At 38.7% G+C, this 25,662-nt stretch overlaps 1 protein-coding gene across 2 annotated transcripts in view; it reads right to left on the bottom strand.

Annotated features, from left to right (window-relative positions):
• Positions 1 to 25,662, bottom strand: part of DSCAM (DS cell adhesion molecule) — a 420,787-nt gene that overhangs the window by 115,124 nt on the left and 280,001 nt on the right. For both annotated transcript variants that reach the window (XM_086608220.1, XM_086608229.1), the window contains one exon: positions 2,950 to 3,146. In XM_086608220.1, coding sequence (XP_086464346.1) covers positions 2,950 to 3,146 — 197 coding nt within the window. The remainder of the gene's footprint in view (positions 1 to 2,949; positions 3,147 to 25,662) is intronic.

Genomic DNA, 25,662 nt, shown 5'->3' on the forward strand with positions numbered 1-25,662 from the left:
CATGTTATACACATACATACATATGCATAGTAAAGCATCCAAGATACTGAGACTTATCCAAAACTAGTAACACCTGGGTTGAGGAAGCAGGCTATCAGCTCTGCATGTGTAGTCAGGAGTTGGAGCACCACCTACTCCTGCAGCTTCACATTAGGAATCTTGTTTCCTATTGCTCATAAGTTTGCCAAGTATTTAGCAGTTGGCTGAAATTTTCCATACAGAATGGGGCCTCCTGCTGCCTCCAATTTTTTCCAGTTATTTCTGAAAATAACTCAAGTGGCTGAAGTCTGTGTGGAGGAAATAAAGGTTCAAACACTGGTGGTGAACCCTGTAGTATTCAGCATGGTGCCTCATAATAAAATTTTAGGTGGTCTTTCTTTTCAATTTGTTATTTAATAACATGGAAAGTTATACATAGTCTTTACATACATGTTTATAATGATATTTTTCTACAGGACCACTGCTTCATTCAATGTACAACAGGGAGAGGTTTTTTTTAAATGAGCAGACATTCCAAATACCATTTTCTTCTCATTGTTCAGTGTGCTGCTCCACACTTTATTTACTGCACACAGTTCAAACTGTGCCCTGAAGACAGACTTATTCATTTTCTCACAGCCTTTACTGTGGTATTCACCTATGCAATACGCATTTCAGAAACATGAGTGAATTTATTTTCATAAACCCTGACATCATGAAGAGCATTACCACCACTTTGCATGGGAAATTAAGGAACCAGACATATGACAATGTTTGTGGCTGCTTGACAAGTTGCTGCCTATTAGCTGAGCCATGGTAACTCCACCTGCTCTTCATTCCTCAGCAAAGCCAAGGTAATATGAGCACAACTCTCATTCAGCACTGGTTCAGATAAATGGATTAATTTCCCATTCGCTACAAGGATATTGGAGAGTTATCCTCTGAGCTGTGGTAACTTGTCAAGCTGTGTTAAGTTGCGCATGTGGCTGGGCTTTAAGACAGAAAAACAAAAAAAATCAGAGCCCAATTTGATACATCTAGGGCCTTCTTTCCCCCCCTCAGAGTCCTTAGCAATAAATAGCATTTCATGTGTTCATAACAGCTTCCATTGAGTTAAGCTGCAGCTATGAGGGCTTAGTACTTCTGCAAATCAGACCCCAAGGGCTCAAGGCAAGTACCTAGAAAACAAAGAACACACAATTATTGGCCACCTGTGAAAAGTTTGGTTTCAATGATCAGCCTTGCATCACACAGTGTCTTTCATTACTCAACCCTAATTCAACTCCAGAGAAAACCAAGTCATGCCTGACTGAGGCAGGGGTCCTGCAGAAAAAATAAAAGCTGAGTATACAACTAAAGAGCACATCATCATGCACACATGCAAAAGCACTGAGTTAAAAGCTTCAGAGACAACCTTACTCCTGACATTTGCTATTTTGAGGGAATTTCATGTCTCAGAAGACAAAGGTTTTGTGTGTAACATACATATGGATGTAGAACACCACTACCGTACACAACTGCTTCAGAAGAGAATTCTCCAAGCAGGTCTCCAGCCTTCCAAAAAGAAATAATGCTGTGCATCCAGGAATTATCTTATTAAAGTCAATAGGACGAATGAGGGCAGAGAAGTCTAGAGGTCTATCCTATAATTAAATATTATTTGCAACACAAATATACCAATATGAATGAAGTCACACATAGAACTTAATTCATCCTCAAAGAAATAAATGACAAAGCTCCCTCATAGAGAGCAAAACCAGATTTTTAATGGGTATTATCCAACACAATTTTTGGCTAGTAAAGAAAGAGGTATACCTTAAGACTTACACTAGAATATAGACAATCACCAGAGAGTTAGAGAATTATTTCCTTGAGTCTGGTAAAAATGTTTTTAAGAAAGTGACTGAAAAATGGAAATAAAGATTTCTGAGAATCTATATGACTTCTTAAAAAATGATTTTAGATTTCATAAAGGCACATGTAAAAATATAAATAAACGGACTGATAACTTGCTCATGTTGGTAAATTTTAGATTTGAGTGGAAAAAGCTGCATCCTGGTATACTGAGGGCAACGTCATAGCCTCACCCATTGTAGGGGACACCAGAAGAGCAGGAGTTTCCTTTGTTTCCATGGCATCTTGGAGAAACTTAAGTCCCCAAAACAGCAGTGCCACTCATGTAGCCCCTCAATCTAACCCAGATCAGCCACTAAGGAGTTAGTGGAGTCCCACATACTGATTTGTCAGGCAAGTCAAGATGCATGACTCCCAAACCTTCAAACAGCTCTGTGCCACAGAAGCAGAAGTGAAGATGCAGACTTTAACTGTTTGCCAGGTGGCTTGGTGACTTCTGCTACTCTGTACAATAAGTGGCAAACACTACTGGCAGCAGTGGATATACTATTTACGTATCTACATGTACCTTTTCCTTCCATCTCACTTTCAATACGATGACTAGCCTGACTTTGTAAAACGGTCTCGCAAACCCCACAAAGTGAAAGGGAGGGAGAAAAAGTACTTCAAAAAACCAGCATTTTTATCTCCAAACAGTTCAATGATTTTGGTGAAAATAAGCCTGACACACATCAGAGCTAGGGGTCAGATATTCACTCAGTGCTTATCAGCAGCGTACTCAAAACTGAGCTGTGCTGCTAAGGCATGAGCCACGTTCCTCCTGAGACAGAAAGGACAGGGTGAGGAGGGGTGCTAGAGGGCAGGACCTGTGAGCCAGGCTCTATCTCTTGTTTCCTGTCGAGCATGGGAAGATGGAGACTAAATTCTCTAGGGGGTGGGATACAGAGGTTTCCTCTACCTGCTTTTGCTGTCATCTCTCCAGGGCTGCGCCATGGGTGGAGTGAGTGGTGGAGTTCTGACCTTGTAGGGCAGAGGTAGCCACGTGTCCCTACCACAACCAAATCAAGCAACATTCTCACACATGTAGATGAGTCATGGGTCACTTTGTTTTCTTACCTGCAGAGTAGAGATCACTTCATCTCCAACTTCCTTGGTGGAAACAAGGTAACGGGACATTTCAGGGTTAATGATTCGGTCTTCTTTTTCCCAACGGACTATGATGGGTTTCTCTCCATGTGCCGTGCAGCTCATTTCCTTCTTTTGACCTTGTGTTGCCAAGGTGGTATTTGGATAGGAGGTTATCATAGCTGGAACTAAAACCAGACAAAACAAAAAGAGATCATTCTTCAGTGAGTTGACTAGTCTGATGATGCAGGGTTGGCCCTTCAATCTGGATCTCATTCAGCTCGTTTGTATTTGACCAGGTGGCAAAAAATGTAAGAAATTATTTTACTTTCATGTCTGTGTAAGAGAATTTTCTTAAGATTGAAGATAGGCCTCAAAGGGAGCTTAGCAGAGAGAAGGTGGGACTGGACAGTGGGGCTGTAGAGACAGGAAGATGCAAATCCAAAGGAAGCCTGGCTCCATTTGTTTTGCTGCTCACAGGACAACTTGTAACATAATTAAAATATTCACAGTACATAAAGGTACTGTAAGTAATAAGCATTCAGATATAGCACCAATAAAGAACTAATAAAATATCTTATTCCTTCTGATGAGCTACTCTCTTATTTGCTGACAGATATATGCTCTACCATTTTATATGACAGTAATGACCTATCAAAATGAGGGCTCAATTAAACCAGAAGCTGTACAAAATTAAAAGAAAGGCTCTGCACCAAAGAGCTTACAGTCCACGTATGTGTTGAGTGCATAGTTAAACTGTACTGAACTCAAAGTATAATTAAACTGACAATAAAACTAGCTAGATTTGAGTTTTTATTGTATTCAGAATGTATTTGCAGAACTGTTTGGAGATAATTTTCAACTTCATTAATCATTCAGGTCTTCAAAAAATTTTAACGTTGAAAAAAGTACTCTCTTGCTAGCAAGAATAGGCTTAAACTCCAAGTGCTTTCACATTTTGGGATAAAAATCTTCTGGAAAAGGAAGAAAAAGTCCTCAGAGTGTTTTATTGCAAACTCCTCAAATCCTGTTGTTTTTGAAACAGGATGGTCTCTTTGGTGTCCTCAGCAGCCTGTCCTTTCCTTCCCACATGATTTGTCCACTAATGAATAGCATCTGGGCATTTATGAGTAGGAAGAATCAAAGCCCATGAGTCTGTCTTGCAGTTCTGGCCCTCTTCCTGCTCAGAAGAAGCTGGAAAGCCCTGGACAGCATGCAGTACTGCTCTCTTCCGAGTGAATCTGTCCACTTCTTTCAAAGTATATAAGGTTGCAGTAAAGAGTCCCTCCTCTAAGCTCTTGCACTCCAGGGCTGCCTCCTGTAATAGTCCCACTCTCCTTGTTTTTATGCATGAACACTTGTCTCTTCTTATCAGAACACCTCAGTCATTCCATCTGAACTTCTCTGGGTCTCTTTTTTAAGATGACATTGGACTGGGACCTGATTTGAGGCTTTCCTGGTCTTCTCTCTTGCATAGGTTGCATCTATTGCTACCAGACAGCAAAAAAAAAAGAAAAAAAAAAAAAGTAATCCTATTTAAATGAATTACTATAACTGCTATTCTGAAATGTTAATGCTTCATGGCACGACCTTTTCACATGCCAGAGTTGTTGGTGCTTGGATATGACAATATGTCAAGATGCAGCCCTTTTTGTTTGAAGGCTTCCTGAACCAAAACAAACCGATTTGAAAATTAACAGGGCCGTGGAGCTGTGAGTTAGAGATATGAATGGGATCTAATTACAGGAAGACCTCTTAGAAAGGTCTCATGCAAGACATGAGGCTCTTTAGGCACTGATACGTATTAGTGATGAAGTATGTCGTTTAACTGTTTGGATACTAAGTATCGACTAGTTTTGTCAAGGAGGAGCATTCAAATAGAAGAAATGATGAATAATCAGAACAGAAAATTACGACAAGTCTGATTCTGTCTTCCAGAGAATGAAAATATCTTCATTTTTATCTAGTGTCTGTTCAAGTACTAGTACGCACAAGGAGGTTACTTTCAGAAGGTCACTTTTTGTGGCCATCTGCTTGTTGCTTCCAAAGACAGAAGCTAGCGTACCAGGCCTGTGCAACTGCAGGCCCGTGGGCTGTGTATGCGCAGGTACGTGCACTTGAATGGATCTGCCCTCATCTGCAACACCTGAAATAGACCAATATATCCTTTTATGCATTTTGTTCATCAACAAGAGACTCAACTCAAATGAGTAAGGAGTCCACATTACCATCATTAGCTTGTGCCACCACCTTTCTTCCTTCCATAATCTTCCAAGCCTCCTACATGTCCCTTCCTTCATCATTTGATGCAAAACTCCACATCTCTGTCTTTTTACCTCGATGCAATACACTCCGGTCCCCTTCACCTCTCCCTCTCCTCTTCCTGCTGCAACTTCCTCAAGTTCTCATGTTCCCTAAGCCCTACAGCAATGTTTTCCTCCTCCAGCCTCACTTCCCATCCCTAATTAAATCATGCTGACCTCCCAAGTCACGTAAGTGATTTTCTCTACAGTTGCAGTCCTCCTTCTCATCAGTATCTCCTACTTCAAGTTTCTCTGGTGACAGAGGGAGCATGTATTTAGCCCACCCATGAGCTGAGGGGTGGTGTGTGCTTCCCCATGAGGTACCTGAGCTCCTGGGATGCCTCTGTCCCCAGGTGGGAGGTCTCTGTGTTTCGAGCAGGTGAGTCTTGCACTGGCAGGTCTACCCTCCTCCTGCTTCACAGGTAGGCGTACAGAGTGCGTACCCACAGAAAATGGGACTTTCAGATTTGGATTTAAATCCCACGGATCTCAAAGAGTCTGTCTCAGAGACGCCCTTCTCCCTTTCAGGTCTCCTAAAAAGTTGTCTACAAAGAGTCCCTGATAGCTGACAGTACCAAACCAAACACCGTGACTATCTTGCTTCCTTTTTAAAAACCAGAAGCTAGCTTATGAAGCTCAATTTTTTTCCCAACAAACTTTCTTAATAAGAGCAGCATAAAAACATGTAAAGAAAGACGACTTTATTCCTCAGATACCGCTTTATCCCTGCTTATCCTTCCCTTCCTCTCACATAATCTTCCACACGGATTCCTTATTGCCATAGCAATACCTCACAGCTAAGTATTTCCCTTTCCTCCAAAGCTGATTTTTTACTCTTCACAATTTATCTCCAATGATCCTAAACTATAAGCTCTTCTTTTTATCTTCCTCTGTGTCAAAAGATTTCTGATCACAAAGCCGCATTCCCAAGGATATTTTAGGCAAAGTATTTCTTCATCCTCCAACTGTCTTTAATCAAATTAGTGATGCAAATAACTGAGATAAATATGCTTGCTCTTTACTGACAAAATAATCTAGAAAACTGTAAATAAGCAAACTAAATCTGTACTATATATGCATGAGATATTATTTCAGGACGTCTTAAAAAAATGAAGGCATTTAGAAATATATCGAGATAATTCAAATGTCATATTAAGTGTGTGTGTCCTTTGTATCTCTTCAAATATACATGATATATACACACATATAATGATACGTATTTAGGTAAGAGAATTTTGGAAGGGAAGGACATGTTTCTGTGCGTGGTCAAGGAATGCATGGCGTGGTGTTCCAGGATTTTGGAGTAGGCTTCCCTATGGGACAAATTAATCCAGTTCTCTCTCCTCCGGGTTTCTCCATGTCTTTTTCTGAAGCACGCCATGTGATACTGGACATTGTTAAAGGTCTATTGGTCAAAATTGGACAAAATAAAAGCCACAGTTTATAGATTGTGGCAATTTCCATTTTCAAGGTACAAATATTGCTGCCAGCAGCATTAATCTAGGATATTTGTCTGTTTAATCTTTCGGAAAGCTGATCTGTTTATTCCTTTTCCTAGGTCAACCCATTGTTTTCTCCTTTCTTTGGCAACCCAGGAAGGAGTAATCTCATTGCTTTATAGTACTAACAACTTCATCATTAAAAATCAAAATGCAAAATTCAGTGTTCGAGGTTACTCTTAAGAATCATGGAACTGGCTCAGACAAAACAAGAACCGTGTGCCCCACTCTCAAAGAAAACTGAACCTGGACCTTTCCTGAGATTCAATAAAAATTAGTTAATCTGACTTTCTTTTCTCTGTGACTGCCCGAGTGTTTCATCAGGAACTGAATGGAAATAAAAATGAAAACATTTAATTACCTTGACAAAGACTAGTCTCATTATCCAGAATAAGGAGGTTATTGTAAGGTAAGTGAAGCTTCAGCAAAATAACAGAAACTTTTGAATCCTTTCAGAATAAACTTTCACAAATAACTAGAAAATCAAAATTCACATTCATTTTAAAAATTATGTAGGGAGTGGGGTGGGGGGATAACTGTTTTTTCTCTCTTTTAGCTCATAGACGGAAATAGCCATGTGGGGAGAAGGCAAATTAAAGAGCTCCCTATCTTTTAATTTGTAATTAAACAATAAATATCCTTGTAGCATCCTTAAATGATTCTAAGACTGACTGAAGTTCTCAGTATGTTTAAGAACTATATCTATTTGTAGCCTCCAAATGGTATTTTTCTAGCAACCTGCCTATGGTGAGAAGAGAGGAATATAACACAGCCAACACCACAATCGATGGGGAGATGCCGTGTGACACTGTTCAATGTGTTTTGAGCTGTTTTGAAAGACAGATTCTTGATCATAGCCAAAGATAAATGCAGATTCAAGTTGCTCTTGAGAAAGAGGATGGAAAAGATGCAGTGGATAAACAAGTCTCCTGACACAATGACCTAGAAATAATTGAACACAGTGAGAATTTAAGAGTCTGCTCGGTAAGAGACATATCCTGGACTCTGTCAATGATGTGACTCCTGACATATCAACTTGTCTCACCATGTCTCCACTTCTCTTGGTCTGAAGATCTCTGCTCCGGCAGAGTGTCATCCCATATAATTTGGCTCTTTCACTGGAGCATGGTCGAACTGGCCGGTTTGGGAATATCTGTTCCCGTAGTGGGATTCATCTTGCAAGCATCTATGCCAAGCTAGGCATCATAGACTTCCTCGATGGAAAGAAAGACACTTATAGAGTGCTGTTCATCTAACCAGATGAACTATGCCCTCAAAAGCCTCTTCTTTCACTGATCATTCAGGAACCTGCAATGCCTTGCTCAGTTGCAGAGATGTGCACATCAGTGCTGTAATGAGGGAAGATGAATGCCATCTGTTTTTCTTGTGCAGCTTCTAGAACAGAGGACAATGGCCCTTTGATGCAGTTTAAACAATTTTGCGTAAAAATAACATCATGAATGAGGATAGGAGTTGTGATAAGAGAAAACTGCATTAAAGTTGAAATTAATATATATTGACAAAATGAATTAAAATTCCAATTTAACATTTAAGCCAAATTCAACATGTCCTCTCGTGTTGGTCAGCTACAGTGAGAATACTCTCTGTCCATGACAAATGAGATTTTTCCACCTCACAATCACAGAATCACAGAATAACAGAATCACAGAATGTTAGGGATTAGAAGGGACCTCAAAGGATCATCTAGTCCAATCCCTCTGCCGGAGCAGGACCACCTAGATTAGATCACACAAGAATGCGCCCAGGTGGGTTTTGAACATCTCCAGAGAAGGAGACTCCACAACCTCTCTGGGCAGCCTGTTCCAGTGTTCTGTTACCCTTACTGGGAAGAAGTTCTTCCTCATGTTTAAGCAAAACCTCCTATGTTCCAGCTTATATCCATTTCCCCTCATCCTATCACTGGATGCCACTGAGAAGAGCCTGGCTCCATCCTCATGACAGTCACCTTTAACATATTTATAAACATTAATGAGGTCCCCCCTCAGTCTCCTCTTCTCCAAGCTAAAGAGACCCAGCTCCCTCAGCCTTTCCTCATAAGGGAGAGGCTCCACTCCCTTAATCATCTTTGTGGCCCTGCACTGGACTCTCTCAAGCAGTTCCTTGTCCTTCTTGAACTGAGAGGCCCAGAATTGGACACAATATTCCAGATGCGGCCTCACCAAGGCAGAGCAGAGGGGGACGAGAACCTCTCTCGACCTACTAACCACACCCCTTCTAATACACCCCAGGATGCCTTTGGCCTTCTTGGCCACAAGGGCACATTGCTGGCTCATGGTCATCCTGCTGTCCACCAGCACCTCCAGGTCCCTTTCCCCTGTGCTGTTCCCCAACAGTTCAGTCCCCAACTTGTACGGGTACATGGGGTTGTTCTTACCCAGATGCAAGACTCTACACTTGGCCTTGTTGTATTTCATTAAATTTCTCCCCGCCCAACTCTCCAGCCTGTCCAGGTCTCTCTGAATGGCAGCACAGCCTTCAGGTGTGTCAGCCACTCCTCCCAGTTTAGTGTCATCAGCAAACTTGCTGACCATGCACTCTATTCCCTCATCCAAGTCATTGATAAATATGTTGAACAATACTGGTCCCAGTACTGACCCGTGAGGGACTCCACTGGATACAGGCCTCCAACTGGACTCTGTCCCATTGACCACTACTCTCTGGCTTCTATCTTTTGGTTAAAATCTTATACTTCTGGCTACAATCAAATTCCCTCTTCCTCAGTCGACTTACACTTAGGCAAAGAAAGGCCATGCAAATATTTTATTTATATATAAGGGAGACCAGCTCTCACACTACAATTAGTTGATTTCTATTTGTTAATTTTTTCTTCAAATTTAGTAGACTTTGAGGAGTCAGTGAGTGTGCTGCTAAAATTCTTCCCTTAACTTCATTTTTCTGTTTCTGATAAATGACATTTTTGCTTAATTAAGTAGGATCTCTCCAGAACTCAAAAGGTGTCCTGAATCTAGCAGAGAATTTTAGACCGATAGGAATGCTCAAATACTTCAATTTAAGCACACAACTTCTTGGTAAACTGTGACCTCTCCAGCAGGTGAAAATAATGCTCTTAGTCCTCATACTCAAGAGATACCCAAGACTAGAAAACAAACTGCATGTCTCAAAGGGTGAAAGATATATGTTAACACAGAAATAAACATCCTATTTTTATGAATACGAGTTATTTTCCCCTAAATAATTGACATATAATTAATGACAACAATTTTCTATCAATATTCACTAATTTTGAAAATGAACTTGATGCTTGTGACCTCCTCATTTTAATCTGTTGTGAACGTTCTCAGAGACATGTACTTTTAGGATAAATATTTTAAAAAATCAATTTAAAATATTTCAGTATTTAATGAAAGTGAATTTTGAATGCAATACTTTATTGCTTGGAATTAGCAAAGAATTTGTTATGTAAACAATGCGACTCTCAAATAGAAACAATAAGGGGTGAATTACATAACTGAAGAGTATAGCATGAATTTCAAATTCAAAAAGCAAATGTTTTGAAATTAATTGCTGCTGAGGTTTCAGACTAGGAAAAATAATTTCAAACATGTAAATGTGAGAAATTTGAAGAGAGAAGTAAAAATTTGATGAATTAATATGACAGACTGAATTATTTACTCAGCTTTAGTTTTAGGAGTATACGGTTTATATTAAATATATTCAGACAATTTATTGATAAATTTATGCCTGAAAATATTTTTGAAACAAAGCAAACCAAATCAGATGATTACCGTCTACCCCCAATCTGCCCTAAAAGGTGGGCTAGTAGCTTTTTGTATGCTTCCATTAATAACTATTAGATGAATGGATTTTTTGGACAATAGGTAAGAGCTTCATAAGCAGTTCTATTAGCAACATAATTTTCTGACAGAACGGTATGAAAAAGAGCACTTCTGTAGAAAAGGAGACTGTGCAGAGCAGAAACTGCATCTTTATGTTTCTATTTAGAGAAGAGTGACATCCATGAGAATTATTATATATAAATAATAGAGAGAAATTAAACACAGACATGACTAGTCCATGTTCCAGCTAACTAAGTTTGCATGACAAATCCCATATCAAAACAAGAGACTCAGTGGTATGTAAAAACTGCATTATTAGGATATTAGGACATTCATACAAGGTAATCTTTGAAAAAAAAATCCAAAAAGTAATAAATCACTGAGTGGGAATGAATAAGGCTTCTGTAGACCCTAAAATACCACTTCAGCTAGACCCTAAAATACCACTTCAGCTAGCTATTCCACTGATATAAATGAAGTTACTTTGATTATAAGTATCATTCAAACATATGTTTCCAAGATAGAACAGGCCTTGTTTGATGCTAAGCTTTAATAAGAATGACAATGATGTCTTGAGCACTTGGCAGCTTCACCAGCGCCTCATGATCTGATTGAATATGTCAGGGTAAAGGCTGTGAACATTTAGGGTTCATATCTTATTCAGTCAGAAGCGGTTTCAGGTCACATTATAGGAAAAGAAGTTGATTTATTTTGCATGACAACTATGAATTTTAACCAAAAGACACATTAATAAAATAAAAAGGTCTTTTCTCTCAAATCACAAAGGCAATTCTTTCCTCTTCCTGAGGTCTTTTCTTGCATTAGTTTTATGTTTGTACAGTGAAAACCGCTATCTTCAAATAATACACATGAGACCAGCAGCTGCTTATATTTCTTGGTCTTTCCTTTGACTTTGACATGGTTCTGAAATGAATGTGACTTTCTTTTTCTTTGCCATGCAGCTTCAATTCCCATTTTGTCTAACTGCACTTCCTAATAACCAAGAGAAAGAAAATGGGAAATGATAAGCTGACAGCTTTGTTCCCTGCAGTCAGTTATAGTAAAAGCCTGTGGAAATTTGTGACAAACTATGGTAATCCACATGAGGCACTGGAAAATCAGTTTCTTCAAAGCTTGGCTAATTGTTAAAACAAAAATAAGTGATCAAAGATCTTTAAAAAATTACATTAGCGTGTATATAATGGTGATTTATGAAGACTTAGACAAAGGCCATCTTCCTATCTTCCTTCACAAGAAATTAAAGGACAATGTTAGCGTTACCATCATCGCCATTGTTGGAAAGTACAGATGCCTAAAAATTAGTAATAGAAACATGTATCTATTAAGGATAAATTTCTTGGACCACTTTCTTTTCCAAATCAATTATGATCTTTCATCACCCTGTATAAAAGTCAGGCTGGAAAGAGTGGGAATGCTAAATAGTTAAAACTAGCAATATATAATTTTAGATAATTTCTCCAATGCTTTGATCTTAAATTGAATTCAGTCTGCCATCAAGATGGCATCAAGTTTTAATGTTAAATGAGAGGGTTACTGCTATCATAATTGTAAAGTACAGCGCTTTAATTTTTGTGACTTACTGAATGCTAATCAGTAAAAAACAGAGACTAGAATCACATGGGAGAGCGCTCATTTTCTTACAAGTTGTTATGCTTTAAACTTTCCATTTGTGCCCTTTCCTTAAAAACACCCGAACAGTTTATAGGTTTAAAAGAAAAAAAAAAAGGGCAGAAAGTCACTGGAAAACACAAGCTTTAATCAGGATATATTTTACGACCCAGCAATTCCCATGGGTCTTTTAGATTTTGGAGGCTGTGAAGTGACATGTGTAAATGTCCCTCCCAGGGGAAAAGAAGCAAGCACTAATTGAGGTATTGACGAGTTTAAATGAAGCAGAAACACACTAAGAAACTCTGGCTGCAACAAAAATCAGTATTGGTGAGCAGTGCATGCTGGGACATTAATGGTTTTCATTCACTGTTCATTCATGCAAGTAAGTGTACTTTTAAGCACAGTGACTTGGGTCTGTAACAGCTCAGTTCTGAGCTAAAAAGCCATGAAATACTATCTGCCGATGTATAAGAGAGCTCTGGTAGAACTAGTCTTGTCTAACCTTCCAGAGTGAATGATGTTTTTATTGTCTAGATAGATGCAAAATGACCAATACCTTCTGATACTCTGATGATGGGAGCAGAACACAAATGTATTAAAATCAGCAAGATACAACTCTATATATTTTTGTAGGCCTTCTCTATATACATACATTAACACAGTATGCATATACTAACAGAAAGGCATTATTGCATTCTATATATACACAAAAGCATTCCCCTGTGCATGGAGGTACAGCACATTCACAGAACTAGTCAGTGGAATTCATCTCAATCTAACTTCAGGTGCCTAAAAATTAGTCATCCAAGCCTTCAGCTAGTCAAATGAGAACTTCTTCTGCAGCAGTCCTTGGAGGGAAACAAGAACTTCCAGAGGGCCATTCATTTTGCCTTAAAGATGATGAATGGTTTCTTACTGATGATAAAACGAGCTCAGGGTGAGCTGCTTAGACTTTTACAACCAAACTTTGGAAGTCTAGCTTAAAGTCAGGGGAAGCCAGTGCTAAGAGTCTAACCTTAAATTCTACGTTCTCTTAGCTGAGGAGATTCAGGATGCCAAAAAATGTTGCTATCTCAGGAAAGACAGGAAAGGAGATCCAGCTGGGGAGAATAAGATCCTAATAAAAAGCTCTGAAGACATTTATTTTAATGGACATCAATCTGGTTTCTCCAGTCAAAGTTCTAATATCTGCCCCTTGTCACAGACCATCTGGGAATGGTTTGGGAATGGTCTGACCGTCTACGGAGTATTAGCTCTGCTTGCTGCTGAAAAACAACAAAATTGATTCCTAACCTATTCTATCTTTTATTTTCCACTGTAAGGTCTATTTTCTACTTTTCTGCTCAGCATGCAAGCAGCTTCTGCAGGGAAAACAGATCTCTTATGTTGGTCAGTAAAAGGAGAACATTTCTAGAAGAGCAGAAAACCACTGTTAATGGCTGCATAGTCTAGGAAAAACTGGTAGTTAACTTGTGCATTTAACAATCTTTTCAATAGATGTCTTATGGAAGGAGGGAAATACTCGTAAAGCAAAGCAAAGAGGGCTTAGATAAACACAATATTTATAAAATAAAGATATTCACTATAATACTTCTGTGAGTTACATTTACCCATGAATAAGCAGCGGCTCTTACAGTAGAAAATCAGAAAAGAAAATTCTCATTTACTTTGATTAAATCTAAAATTAGGATCCCCTTGGGGATTTTTTTTGTGCCGTTTGCATTCATTGCTGTCATGTCATTGCAGTGTTTCATCAAATCTAAAGGCTAGGCCTTTCCACTGAACAATTAATAAAGGTTCCAGACATACACAATGGCTGACAATATGGCTCCAGTACCCAAATGCCTAAGGCCAAAGGAAGTGGACCCTAATTTGAACCCAGGTTATGGTTATTTTGACTTATTCAAAGCAGCCAATATGCCCATCCATCTGTGAGCCAGAGAAGAGACGAAAAGGAGTTTTAAAGCCAAATTTTACACTACTGTTCCTGATGTTTATAGTGTCCTGCTATAAAACTAGGGTCCTCCTATATAACTGGGGCCAAAGTATGTGTGTGTGCTTGCATGCATGCATATGCATGTGCGTGTGTGAGTCAAGAAAAGAAGGAAAAAAAAATGTTTCCCATGGAGTCAAATAAGGAGAATTATTTCATTACCTGGAAAAGAAGACAAAGCAATCCTCATTGCCTTCTTCCCTTGACCTTCAGCTGTCCTCTGGATTTCTCTTTTCAATACGCTCTTAAAAAAAATGTTTCTATTTCTCTGGAGACCGTTTTTACCCCTCGGCCAAGGAAAGGCATCGTCAATACTAGTGTTTCAGGCAGAAGTAAATTATAGCCATCCATCTCATGAACAAAGCACGTGGCACAGGGCTGCAGGTCTCTTTCCTCCACAACACCTTCTCACAGCACCAGTGTCATAAGGAGTTGAAAGGACTTGGTTTAGTTTTTTCTTTTAAATTGTGTTTCAAATGCATAGGAACTCCCATTCCCTCTTCCATATACAGAATGAACATTCAAAAGCAGAGGCCAAAATGGCAGCGGTGATAATGTAACCATCAGCAAAGTAAGGAGGAAGTCATGCTTCTAAGTATGATTTGACATATTGTATACGATGGATGTTGAATATGATAAATGAAGCAGCTAGCAACACAGTCAATATGAAAATACTTTTGATTTTTTTTAAACCAGATTGTCAAATGTTTCTTTTTTAATTACATGCTTAAAACACACACACACACACACACACACAGAGACGCATACATACACACATCTGTACTTAGATCTAAACTTGCCACCTAAATTATTAAAGTATCTTTATACAAAGAGTTTAGCTTTAAGAAATCCAGGAGTTCTAAGTGCTGATTTGGTGATTTTGGGTTTTGTTTTTATTTTTTAAAACTATATTCCATTATAAAAGGAATAATCACTTTACAATGGAATATTGTGGGTTTACACATTATATAACAACCTTATTAGTCACATACATACAGAGGTCAATTACTGGTCAAAAGATGAGAAAAAGAAACTACAAATACTCAGAGTAAGCAATATAATCAACGATCACTGCCTATATGAGGACACAACCTTACATTTAAATGCCGCAGACTCTCTCTCCCCATTTTCTGCTTTTCTAGCACGACAAACATTTCACCGTATACACATGCTTGGGTGAGGCCAACAACACAAAGGAAGTAAAACAAGACAGACTAAAACTGTTAGTTCATTATCTTCAATTACTTCAATTAATAACTGATTTTAGTTGAAAAATGAAATATTTCCTGTAACAGACTGAGAAATACTCATCTCAGTATAGCTTATAACTTGGCTGTAAGGGCATCAAGATGTAAGAATGGCCAAGCAAGGCTTTGAAATTAATTTCTCTGCATCACATCTACCCACTATTTCTTGGGATACCCTCTCACTTTTTATGACTACACAGAAAGAAAGGGTTCATTGGTCCCTGGTTATAGCACAGTGCTGCCCAGTAGACTGGGTGGGTGGCTCAGGCTTGGAGAGGTGTGGTCAGGACTTTCACATTCCCAGCTGTGAAAGTAGGGTGCCCTATATTTCCTTGGCTCCACAACAGGTGATCCGAAAATGGTGACAGCTACATTTGAAACAGGAGGCTCAGGATTTCCCAGCCCCCTGTGATGAAATTGAGGACCCTGAGTGTGCCTGTGGTTTCACACCATGGGTGGGATCAAGCTCTGAGCTCCACAGTTGCTGGTCCAGTTTTTACTATCATCTTCCTGAGACATCTGGGAGGATTTGTAGTCAGGCATGGCTGGTCTGGTCCCTCAGATCTTGGTTCCTGGGCAATAATTTATGTGTGAAATCTGCTGATTGGGAGCAAATGGATGGAACTTTCTGAATATTTCTAAGCATTTATTTTCAACTATTGTTTGTGCAAATATCTAACATTTTATTTTTCTGTCCATAAAAACATTGGAAATTATACAGAGAAGTGAAATAATTTTCAGCAAGCCGTCATTCATAATTACCACTTCCCTATGACAGGGAACTCTTCTGTTTATTTTATTCATAAACAAATGCAAGAGCTGTCAGCTGCTGTGCAAGCTTCCCTTCTTGTTAATCTGTCTCTGTTATGAAACTGGATTCAGAGTACCAAACACTTTTTAGACAGTAATGCTACTTCATTCACCATAAATCCAGACAGATTTCAAATTCTAAGAAGTAAAAGGCACTGCTTTCCATTATCAGCTTCACAGGCTCTTCAATTCCTTGTGTGACCTGACTAACTAAACACATAGTCAATGGCTTAACCAATTTGATAAACCTTGTTCACTTTTTAAAAAAAATTGTAGAAACTCTCTATTAAGCAATAGTTAGAGTGACTTATCTTATAAAAACTATGATATAAGCACAGAAATGGTACAGTTCGTTTCAAACCTCGGTACTATAGCTTCACTTACTCCAGGAGCTTTCATCAAATGACATCTCCTAGTTAGAGGTGATATAAAATGCTGAAAGCACGAGAAGAAAAAATGTGTATTACAGTTCTAAACTGTATACAAAAATCAGACCAATATGCTTACAAAAAATCTTCAGAATGCAAATTCTGACAGAAAAGGAAAGAAAATTAAGAAAAATTAAGAAAATTTATGAAAATTCTCAAAATGGAATCTTTTTTCTAGCCAAACAACACTAGTACAATTGCTCAAATTCATGAAGCTAAAATCACTCTAAGGGACATGGATTTCCTGGTGGTCACCTGAGAATACATTCCTGACTCTTTAATTCATTCAATGAGGAACTGAAAGCATAGTTTTGCCAAGTAAAATACAATGCAGAAGGTTATGGCATTATTGAATCAGAGGCAAAAAATCTCTTATTTACCATGAAGTAAAGTTATCACTAGTTTCTAGTCAGCTTCTTGTTTAATGAATTTCCCCATGGATAAATGTTTCTAGGTTTCTTACTAAAAACAGACTGCACGATTGATGGGTATACAACACACTCTAGTGTTGTATATCTATGCTATTTCTTCTCTGCAAATAACTACTCAAACCCAGCTCGTTTTTTGGTAGCTGCTTGTAATGAAAGATTTATCATATTACCTAAGTTCCTGTAGAAAACATCCTGAGATTTTATCCTTGCACTTCTGCTCTCTTAACTGATGGAAAATCTGGCTGTTCTTTAAAATTTGGCATGAAAAATCCCTTGTTGTTAAAGAAGTGCTACACCTTTATCCCACTGAATTTCACTGAGAATTCACAGTTGAAAGATGCTGGAAAATGACATAACTTCATGACTTTTTAATTTTCCTTACTAGTAAGATAAATTAAAATAATAACAATATCAGCATGATGCCAAACTAGTAGCTGAATATAAATGTTCTAAAAAGGTGCTGCCACTGTCAAAGCAGCTGCAACTACAACTCTAAACTGGGACAAAACCACCAGATTCATTCCCACGTTATCTCAACTACTTATGCAAGGAAAAGGGTGATAAAAGCAGGCAGCTTCTCCACCCCAGTTTATTTTCTGTTCTTTCTTTTCCCTCTAGTAAGTGGATCATTGATCACATTGGATACTTTCAGGACAGCTTGTGGAACAGATTTTTCCCCTCAATTCCTAGGAAAGAAAATGGGGGACTATTCAACCAGGCTGCTTTGTCCAAGTCTCCAGATCCAGCAATTGGCTCAGGGAGTTTGTTCCCTTTTCCATTAGTATTGAATCCTACAACCTGTATGATGGAAGTCTATTTTGAAGACTAAGTGTTCAGACACTACTGGCGGCAGACTTGAAATTATGTAAGAATGAAAGTATATACAGAACAGTAAAATATCCTTTCTGGATTAATCTTATATGGATTAAGAAAGAAACCTATTTCAAATGACAAATTCAAGCATCCAAAATTGCAATAAGCAAAATAACTGAAACTTCCAAACAATCTCCTATTTTTTTGTGATCATATTTGATAAGAAATTCTTTAGTTACACAAATGTTGTTTTCCCACAAGATAAGGTCTCCTTTAGTACAGGGGGTACACAGTTCTTAGCATTACGCAGTTAGTGAATGATGCTACTTCTCCTATTTCTGCCTTATTTTTGATCATGCACTTGGTTAGAAAATAGTAAATTAAGTGAAGCAAGAAAGATGACTGGTCTTTTGGCTAGACTTGCTGAATGCCACATAGGATACTCTCATTTTACTCCATTTTCTGTGGCAAAATGAAGGTTTCCTAGACAGTTACTTCCCACCTTCTTTGACAGATGTTATATTCCTTCCTTTATTTCTAGGTGTTCAAGTTGCTTTGCGAAATTACTGAACATCCCTGAACTCAACTGAAGTCTTCCTAAAAATACACCCTGATTACCTAGACAGTGAATTATTTCTACAGATATGTAGAATGTTTGCTATCTTTTGAGATAGTTACATAGCTAAAGGATAACTCATAAATTTCTTTAAAGTTTTGTAGTTCCTGAAATGTTCCTGTATTTATACTGTGTACTTGACTCAGTTGTTCTGTATGAGCAGCATCAACCAAGGAACAGAGTGCCCAGAACTAGTCTTACAACAAACAGCTCATTAAGAATCTGAACTCTAGTGAACTGAGAAAAAAAAAAAAAAAGCAATAATATTCGCAGCACTGAAGAAAGGAAAAGCCTTCTTAGCCCTATGTCAGTTAAATGCATTTTTAATACTGCTGCTAACAAATAATCCTTTTATTTTCTTTCCAAAAGCTTGCAAAGTTGCTCACAGCTCAAGTAACTCTTCCAGTTTCTATTGTCAGCTCTGCCAGTCTCTCATAAATCTCACTAGTCTCTTACACCTCTCTTTCCAGAGCTCATGTTCCTTGCCTCAGATTTTGCTGGAATAAATCCCTATAATGTCACACAGTTTTTCCACCCCCACTAAGTCTACCCTCCCGACTGAGCAGGCCCCTGTTGTGTTTTTTAATTAGATGGTGTCCTTTGCAGAGAATGGGACTTTGAGGCAAAGAGGTGAAAAAAGGGTCACTGGTGATTTATTGCATGTATCAGGGCTGCGCTAGCTGGTAACTGCAAGACAGTAAACTTGAATAATTAGTTTTGTAGGGAGCATTGGAAGATTCGGTACTCCAGTTCAGGTGGAAACAGAAAGGAAACTGAATCATTATCTTAATTTTATTGAAACCTCTCAGGAAGTGTAAAAACAGGGCATCTGTCAAGAATTCCTATGTCGTTATTACTGTTAAGAAAAGTTATCAAGAGCAGCCTCGCAGGTGGTTTTCTCTTTCTCTTTTGGGATCACCTAGAGCCAAAAATGTAAACTAAGATGTTGCTTTAGAGACTAGCCTTTCAACTTTAAATTTTCTAAAATATTTGCATGTCAGCTATCTTGGACTTGCTTCAGGGAGGCTGGTTTGCTCATATGTATTTTTCATATAAAGCAGCCTCAACACACTTTTTGAAATTCAATGGTTTGAGAAAGACAATGGAGGAATAAAGTTTGAGTGGCACCCTTCATCTACATTGTTACTGATGGCTAATTACTGCATGACTAAAGCATTATTACTGTTATCATCAGAGCATCTAAAAACAGTCATGTGGATTAAAAAAAGCACAGCTCTGCAAGATGATGATATTGTCAGCTCTTCTAGGGAGCTGTTCGTCAACAGGTCTCATGTAACCCTACAGAGGAGGCCGCATTAGGGAAGGAGAGCTCCTGGCAGCCCTGTAACAAGCACCTTGTGCGACCCAGGAAAACTGTTTAACCTTTCTTCAACTGGTGAACCCATAGCTCTTGGCAATTGTGCACAGTTCACTTCCAGAAGTACTTCAGTTCGGTAAAAGAAAAACAGGAAAATCAAAAATATATAGCTCAACAAACTGTCACTTCCATAGCTCAGAAGGAAAACTTTAAAAGATGGTAACAGCCAAAACTCATAGGTAACAAAAAGAAGTTCAGTCTTTCTTATTGAACTGGGCTGTGCAGAAGCAAAGCAGGGGAGGGTTTAGCAGTGAAGTGCTGTGGGACACCTGCCAGCCCCACTGCCTCACATAGTGGGAGCAGCTCTGTTCCTCTGACTGTCAACAGCAAAACCCACGTGCTGACCACGGGCTTGAAATTGTTGCTGTATCACCACCTCAGTTCAGGGGTGTAAGTGAGATCGTTCATACCTTTAGAGCTCAAAACGTAGGTGAAACTCTGGTGCTGTAGAAGGCCAGAGGAGCTTTGTCACTGACTTGTGCTCCGTCAAGGTTTCGGTTGCTGAAGTAAGAGTTATACTGGCAACTTTTCTACAATCCTACTATCCAGTCTTCATACAAGCTAAAAGAGAGGTGCTAAATGAGAACTAAATTGTAGAATATGAAAAAAATTAATTCCTTTCTGTTTATGTTTAATAAAAACACGAAAAAAGAATCTCACAAGGTCCTTAATATTGCCTATTACTATGCAGATCCTCAATTCATGACTAACGCATTTGAATTCAGTCACAGGGTATGCTTTAAACAATTCAGTGCTGCATTATGTGCTGCACTTGAGATGTTCAAGATCATAATTGTTTGTTCCCTTCAATATCCCTCACCCAAGAAGCTAATGAAAATTTAGTCATGATGATATTGTTTATGACATACATAGCTGTGACACATGATAATTTGACAATCATTTCAAGACACCATGTGGTTTCTTTTGACATTTTGTGACAGGCTGTGTTATCAAGCACAATTGTTTGCACAGGAAACAACTGTAACACGTGGTCTTTGGGACATTATGTTATCTCCTGATAATGATGTCATTAACATGTGTATACTATAATTAGTGACTACAAGAGTGATTCATTTGAGTAAGGCTTATGAATCCATTTCATCTAAAAAGGGAAAGAAAACCTATAATCATTTGGGCTCAGATCCTGAAAGCTACTTACTTGCAACCTGCTGCAGCTACACTGGGTGACCCATTAATTGAGGCATATTAACCAAGAAGCATTTATTTCTCAGTTATATTACAGAAGCTTGGATTAGAATCATTATCATAATGATTGTTCTCATAGAGATCAATGAGAGAAACAGGAACCTAGCAGTGCTCCAAAACCCTTTGTCACCCTACCTCCTACGAACGGTAGCCAGGAAATAATTACAGTTCATCAGTCTACACAGCTAAAATAAAGAAGCTGAAGACACATAGGCAGCAAATGCACTGCAGTTAATAGAAAGCAAACTGTCTTAAAGGCAGTTCAGACACGTGAAGCTTTCTTATGTAAGTGTGTCCTGGTTTTAGCTGGGACAGAGTTAGCTCTTCTTTTTAGCAGCTAGAAGAGCTCCGTGTTTTGGTTTTACTCAGAGGCTCGCTCTGAGAAGAATGCTGATAGCAAGTTGATGTTTGTGGTTGGATGTGAGACTCCAAGGACTTTTCAGTTTGCCGGAGTGCAGAAGCACGGCGGGATAAGGGGGGAGCATAGCTGGGACAAGGGGGACACGATTCCCCTTGTGATTTGTGGTGGAACTTAAGATTGAAGGCCAAACTGGCCAACTAGTATTCCATATCATGCAGCGTCATGCCCAGTATAAAAGTGAGGGTCAGCCGGAAAGAAGGGCTTTTGCGCTTTGGCTCTTTCGCCGCTTTTGCTCTTTTGCGCTTGCTGCGCTTTTGCTCTATTGCCTTTTTTTTTCCTCTTTCTTCCAGTACTCCCACTCTCAGAGTACTCTCTTTCTCTCTCTGCCCCTCTCTATTTCGAGGCCTCACGTTCGTCCGGGATTGCAGCTTCGGGATGAGACGGGCTTCAGATAAGAGGGGGTGGTGAGCATCTACACTGTGTATTACTTATCTGTATTAAATTGTTCTTATCTCAACCCATGGGTTTCCCGTTTCTCCTTTAATTCTCTCCCTCATTCCTGGGGGTGGGGGAGGGTGAGTGACCAGCTATGTGGGGAGGTCCAGTTGCTGGAGCAGCCTAACCCACGACAAAGTGTAATAGTTTCTGTCCCTCACTATTATAATGGGCATCCTCTTGATTATATATTGACTGCTTGATGTCCTGATGTTGGTCATATCATGGGTTTAGTATAATGTTTGTTGTGCTTTCACTTCAAACTCAATTCTGCTTTTCACTCCTTATAGCTTCCTGAAAAAAAAAAGATAAATTTAGATCCCTCTAAAATTTGTTTTCAAGCTTCATGTTTCACTCCTGTCCCTTAAGGCTCGGAAAATCCCACAGAGACTTTTTTGGTTTATTTGAATTTTCGGAAGGCTGTGTTTAGGCACACAAAATATTTTCATGGCAATATTTGCATTCAGAAACAGTCATAAAAAAATAGCTGGGAGTGAATGAAATTTCCAACCTGCCGCAGACATAGTCCTCAGGAAAACTGTCTACAATGTGTCTAAAGGGATTAGAATGAGACTGGATCTCTGTGAAGACATTTGAAAACAGACTGCTCACAGAAGCTACAACCGATGAAGGCTGGATCATGCTGAAACCTCCAGATAGAGAAAAAGAAGACAGGAGGGAGATGGGGAACTGTGAGCAGAGCTGTTCCTCCCAGCAGCCTCCAAAGCACAAATTTTGAATGGTGTTCAAAGATGCATGAAGCACTAGCTAGGCTTTTACAGAATAGGGGCAGTGGGATATGTTTCTGCAAAACAAAATCAATAAATGTTTTTCTGAGAGATACCACTGCCTTCTCTTGGTTTCTTCTCTCTTCCTGTGGCAACAGAGGAAAGTGGTTTGGGAGACTGAAGCATAACTCTCCTGTCCAACTGCTTCCTAACTACACAAGGTCAATCTCTTTGGCTTTTCTGTTGTCTCTTGCACATGGTTTCTACAGAGAGACAGTACAGATTATATGAGTATATTGCATAAATAATGATTTATATGCATCATTAACTTTGCTCTGAGGCTTGGAACACTAAATATGTACATACGTATCAGCCCTTCTCACTCTGTAACTCCAGAATAATCATCACTGCGTCTACTTTAGTGTGCACTATAATTTTTTAAGTTAAAATGAATAAAATAACAGTATCTATTTTCATGATGTAAGCTACAAAATATTTTAAAAGTCAACAAATGCAAAATCAGAATTTCTGGAACAATAAATTAGACCACCATTAACACCAGTTGACATGAGAGGCATAATAATGAATTTAACGTTCAGAAGTCATTCTCTCTACTTCATGAAGATGTTATATCTGTACACGTTTGTTCCATACTTGTACTGTTGCCTTTCAAAAATGTTGTGATTATATTAAAAATAAGCAAAGTATGATTGTTCCTCCTAAACAAAGCTCCTGATTCAGAACCAAGTGTGCTTTTCCTTCTATGCAAATCACAAGAATTGGAAAGTTCTCAGTCTTGAACTACAGAAATCTACTTTCAAAGTCTACAATTCACATAGTATTCATTTAACTTTTTAATTGCGGTATTTTTTTATAATTATTGATTATAACATCACACTGAAAGAAAATGCTTCCAAAAGGAGAAGTAAAATGTATATAGCCATACAAAACTAGCGAAGCTGTAGAAGCAATCAAGGAAGATATATTAAGCATTTCTATTGTAAGTGGATAATTTTCACATAGTCAAAACAGGAATGCCAGAGTTTACTGTAAATTTAGAACTCTGATTTGACTCACTAGTTTGAGGAAAATGTGCTGACAGAAGATTATTCCCAGTAAATAAGATTTATACCTTTTAAAAGCTATGCAGATTGGCTTAGCATTTAACACTGTAAAAAATTTAGCTGGAAAACATAGTTTTCTTCAAAATACTCAGTGAAAACAATATGAAGTTACTTTTGTATTCATTATTCATATTTGTGTAGTGCGTGCATATATATGTATATGTGCAGAGAGAATGCATGCATATATATGACTGCAAGAGACACAAACATACACATTTAAAAATTTGTTCACCCTCATACTTTGAGTAATCACGTTGGCCTTTTCCATACAAAGTCCTCTGAGGATTTACACATGTGGATTTTTTTCTCACCTGGCCTCCACAGAGACATAAAAGTGGGTTTCCAGTGTATAAAGAAAGAAAAGAAAAGAAAATAATATAAGACCTTTAATGGAGTTGTATGAATAAACCAGATTCAAAGCGAACAGGCAATTTTTGCTGGGAAAACATCACAAGGTACGTAGAGAGCATGCCAGGCTCAAAAACCCTTACATGACTTGCACAAAGGCTCTGCAAAGTCCTCACTCTCACTTACTATCTTGCTGAAACTCACAATGATGTAAAATACATGGATACAGAGTCCATATCTTAAACTTCTTTGGAGTATAAGAATTAATAAGCAACTCCCTCTAGATCATTGTCTCGACAATGACAAATACATCTGCCTATGTAACCAATGGTACATGGAGAAAACTCCCCACTATTGTTATGGGGAGAGACAAAAAAGAGCACCGATCCCCCCTGACTTGAACCAGTTAGATGGTTTATAACGCTTCATATAGTGCGACTCTCCCTTTTCCCTTTTCTGGGCACGAAAAAATGAAAATAAGTTACTCTGGTTGTAAGAGTATAACTCCTCGACGTCACTTGCATTTCAGCATATATGTAATGTTGCTGGGTTAGCTTACATCACACTTCATGAGAACCAGGTTAATGCACTGCTAAGTCAAGCTGTCTTGGTATAAGCAAGCTGGAAGTATGTGATGTATCCCCTAAAAAACCTCTTAACTCCTGTGTGTTCCAGGCAAAAGTATCCCTGGATGGCCGTAAGTTAAATCCCTGGTGCTTTCAAGCTCCTACATTCCACACACAGAGCTTGTGCATTCAAACACAGGAGTTAGAAGAGAAATTTGTTTCAGGTTTACGCTTTGGATTTCTCCTGTCTATTCATGTGTCCTCTGCTTTTGAAAGTAAATTTAACTAAGCTGCAAAAAGTCAACTTTTGCTACAGAAAATAGTCCGTGTGAGAAATGTATACTAATATAGCTGAGTAATATTGCTATTAGAATATGCTAGAATAATCAGCAAAACAGAAATAACCTTGATCGTGGACAAGATCTAAGGAACTTAACTGGGAATTGCAGAAGACAGCATGCATATACATTGGATACGCATATAAGCACATAAACACATAGTTTAATTGTAGCATCAGAAGAATTTACTGTGCATCAGCAAAGCCACGGTACTGCCCAGGTCCACATGCCTACCCCACAGCAAATGGAAGGAAATCTCATCTCTTTAATTGTCAGCTAATTACTTTGCATATCCCACATGCTAGGCAGACACATGGACACCTACCACAGCTCAGCAGATGCAAAGATCCCAGTTCGTCCATGCTCACTGGATTGTACATTTGAGTCCCTTCTTCCAGAAGGGAGGCTGATTTATTCTGCTACTGTACCTTAACAGGTGAAATAACTAGAGAGTGATGGTTAAAAGCACATGACAGCCAAAGAAGCAGCCCTCGTCATCCTAGCCAAACTAAACAGTGGATAGAGCCAGACTTCTTCTGGCCAGGTTGATCTCTCTCCTTTCTCACTTTT

The sequence above is a fragment of the Tauraco erythrolophus genome, chromosome 1 (genome assembly GCF_009769465.1).
Source record: "Tauraco erythrolophus isolate bTauEry1 chromosome 1, bTauEry1.pri, whole genome shotgun sequence".
Classification (NCBI taxonomy): Eukaryota; Metazoa; Chordata; class Aves; order Musophagiformes; family Musophagidae; genus Tauraco; species Tauraco erythrolophus.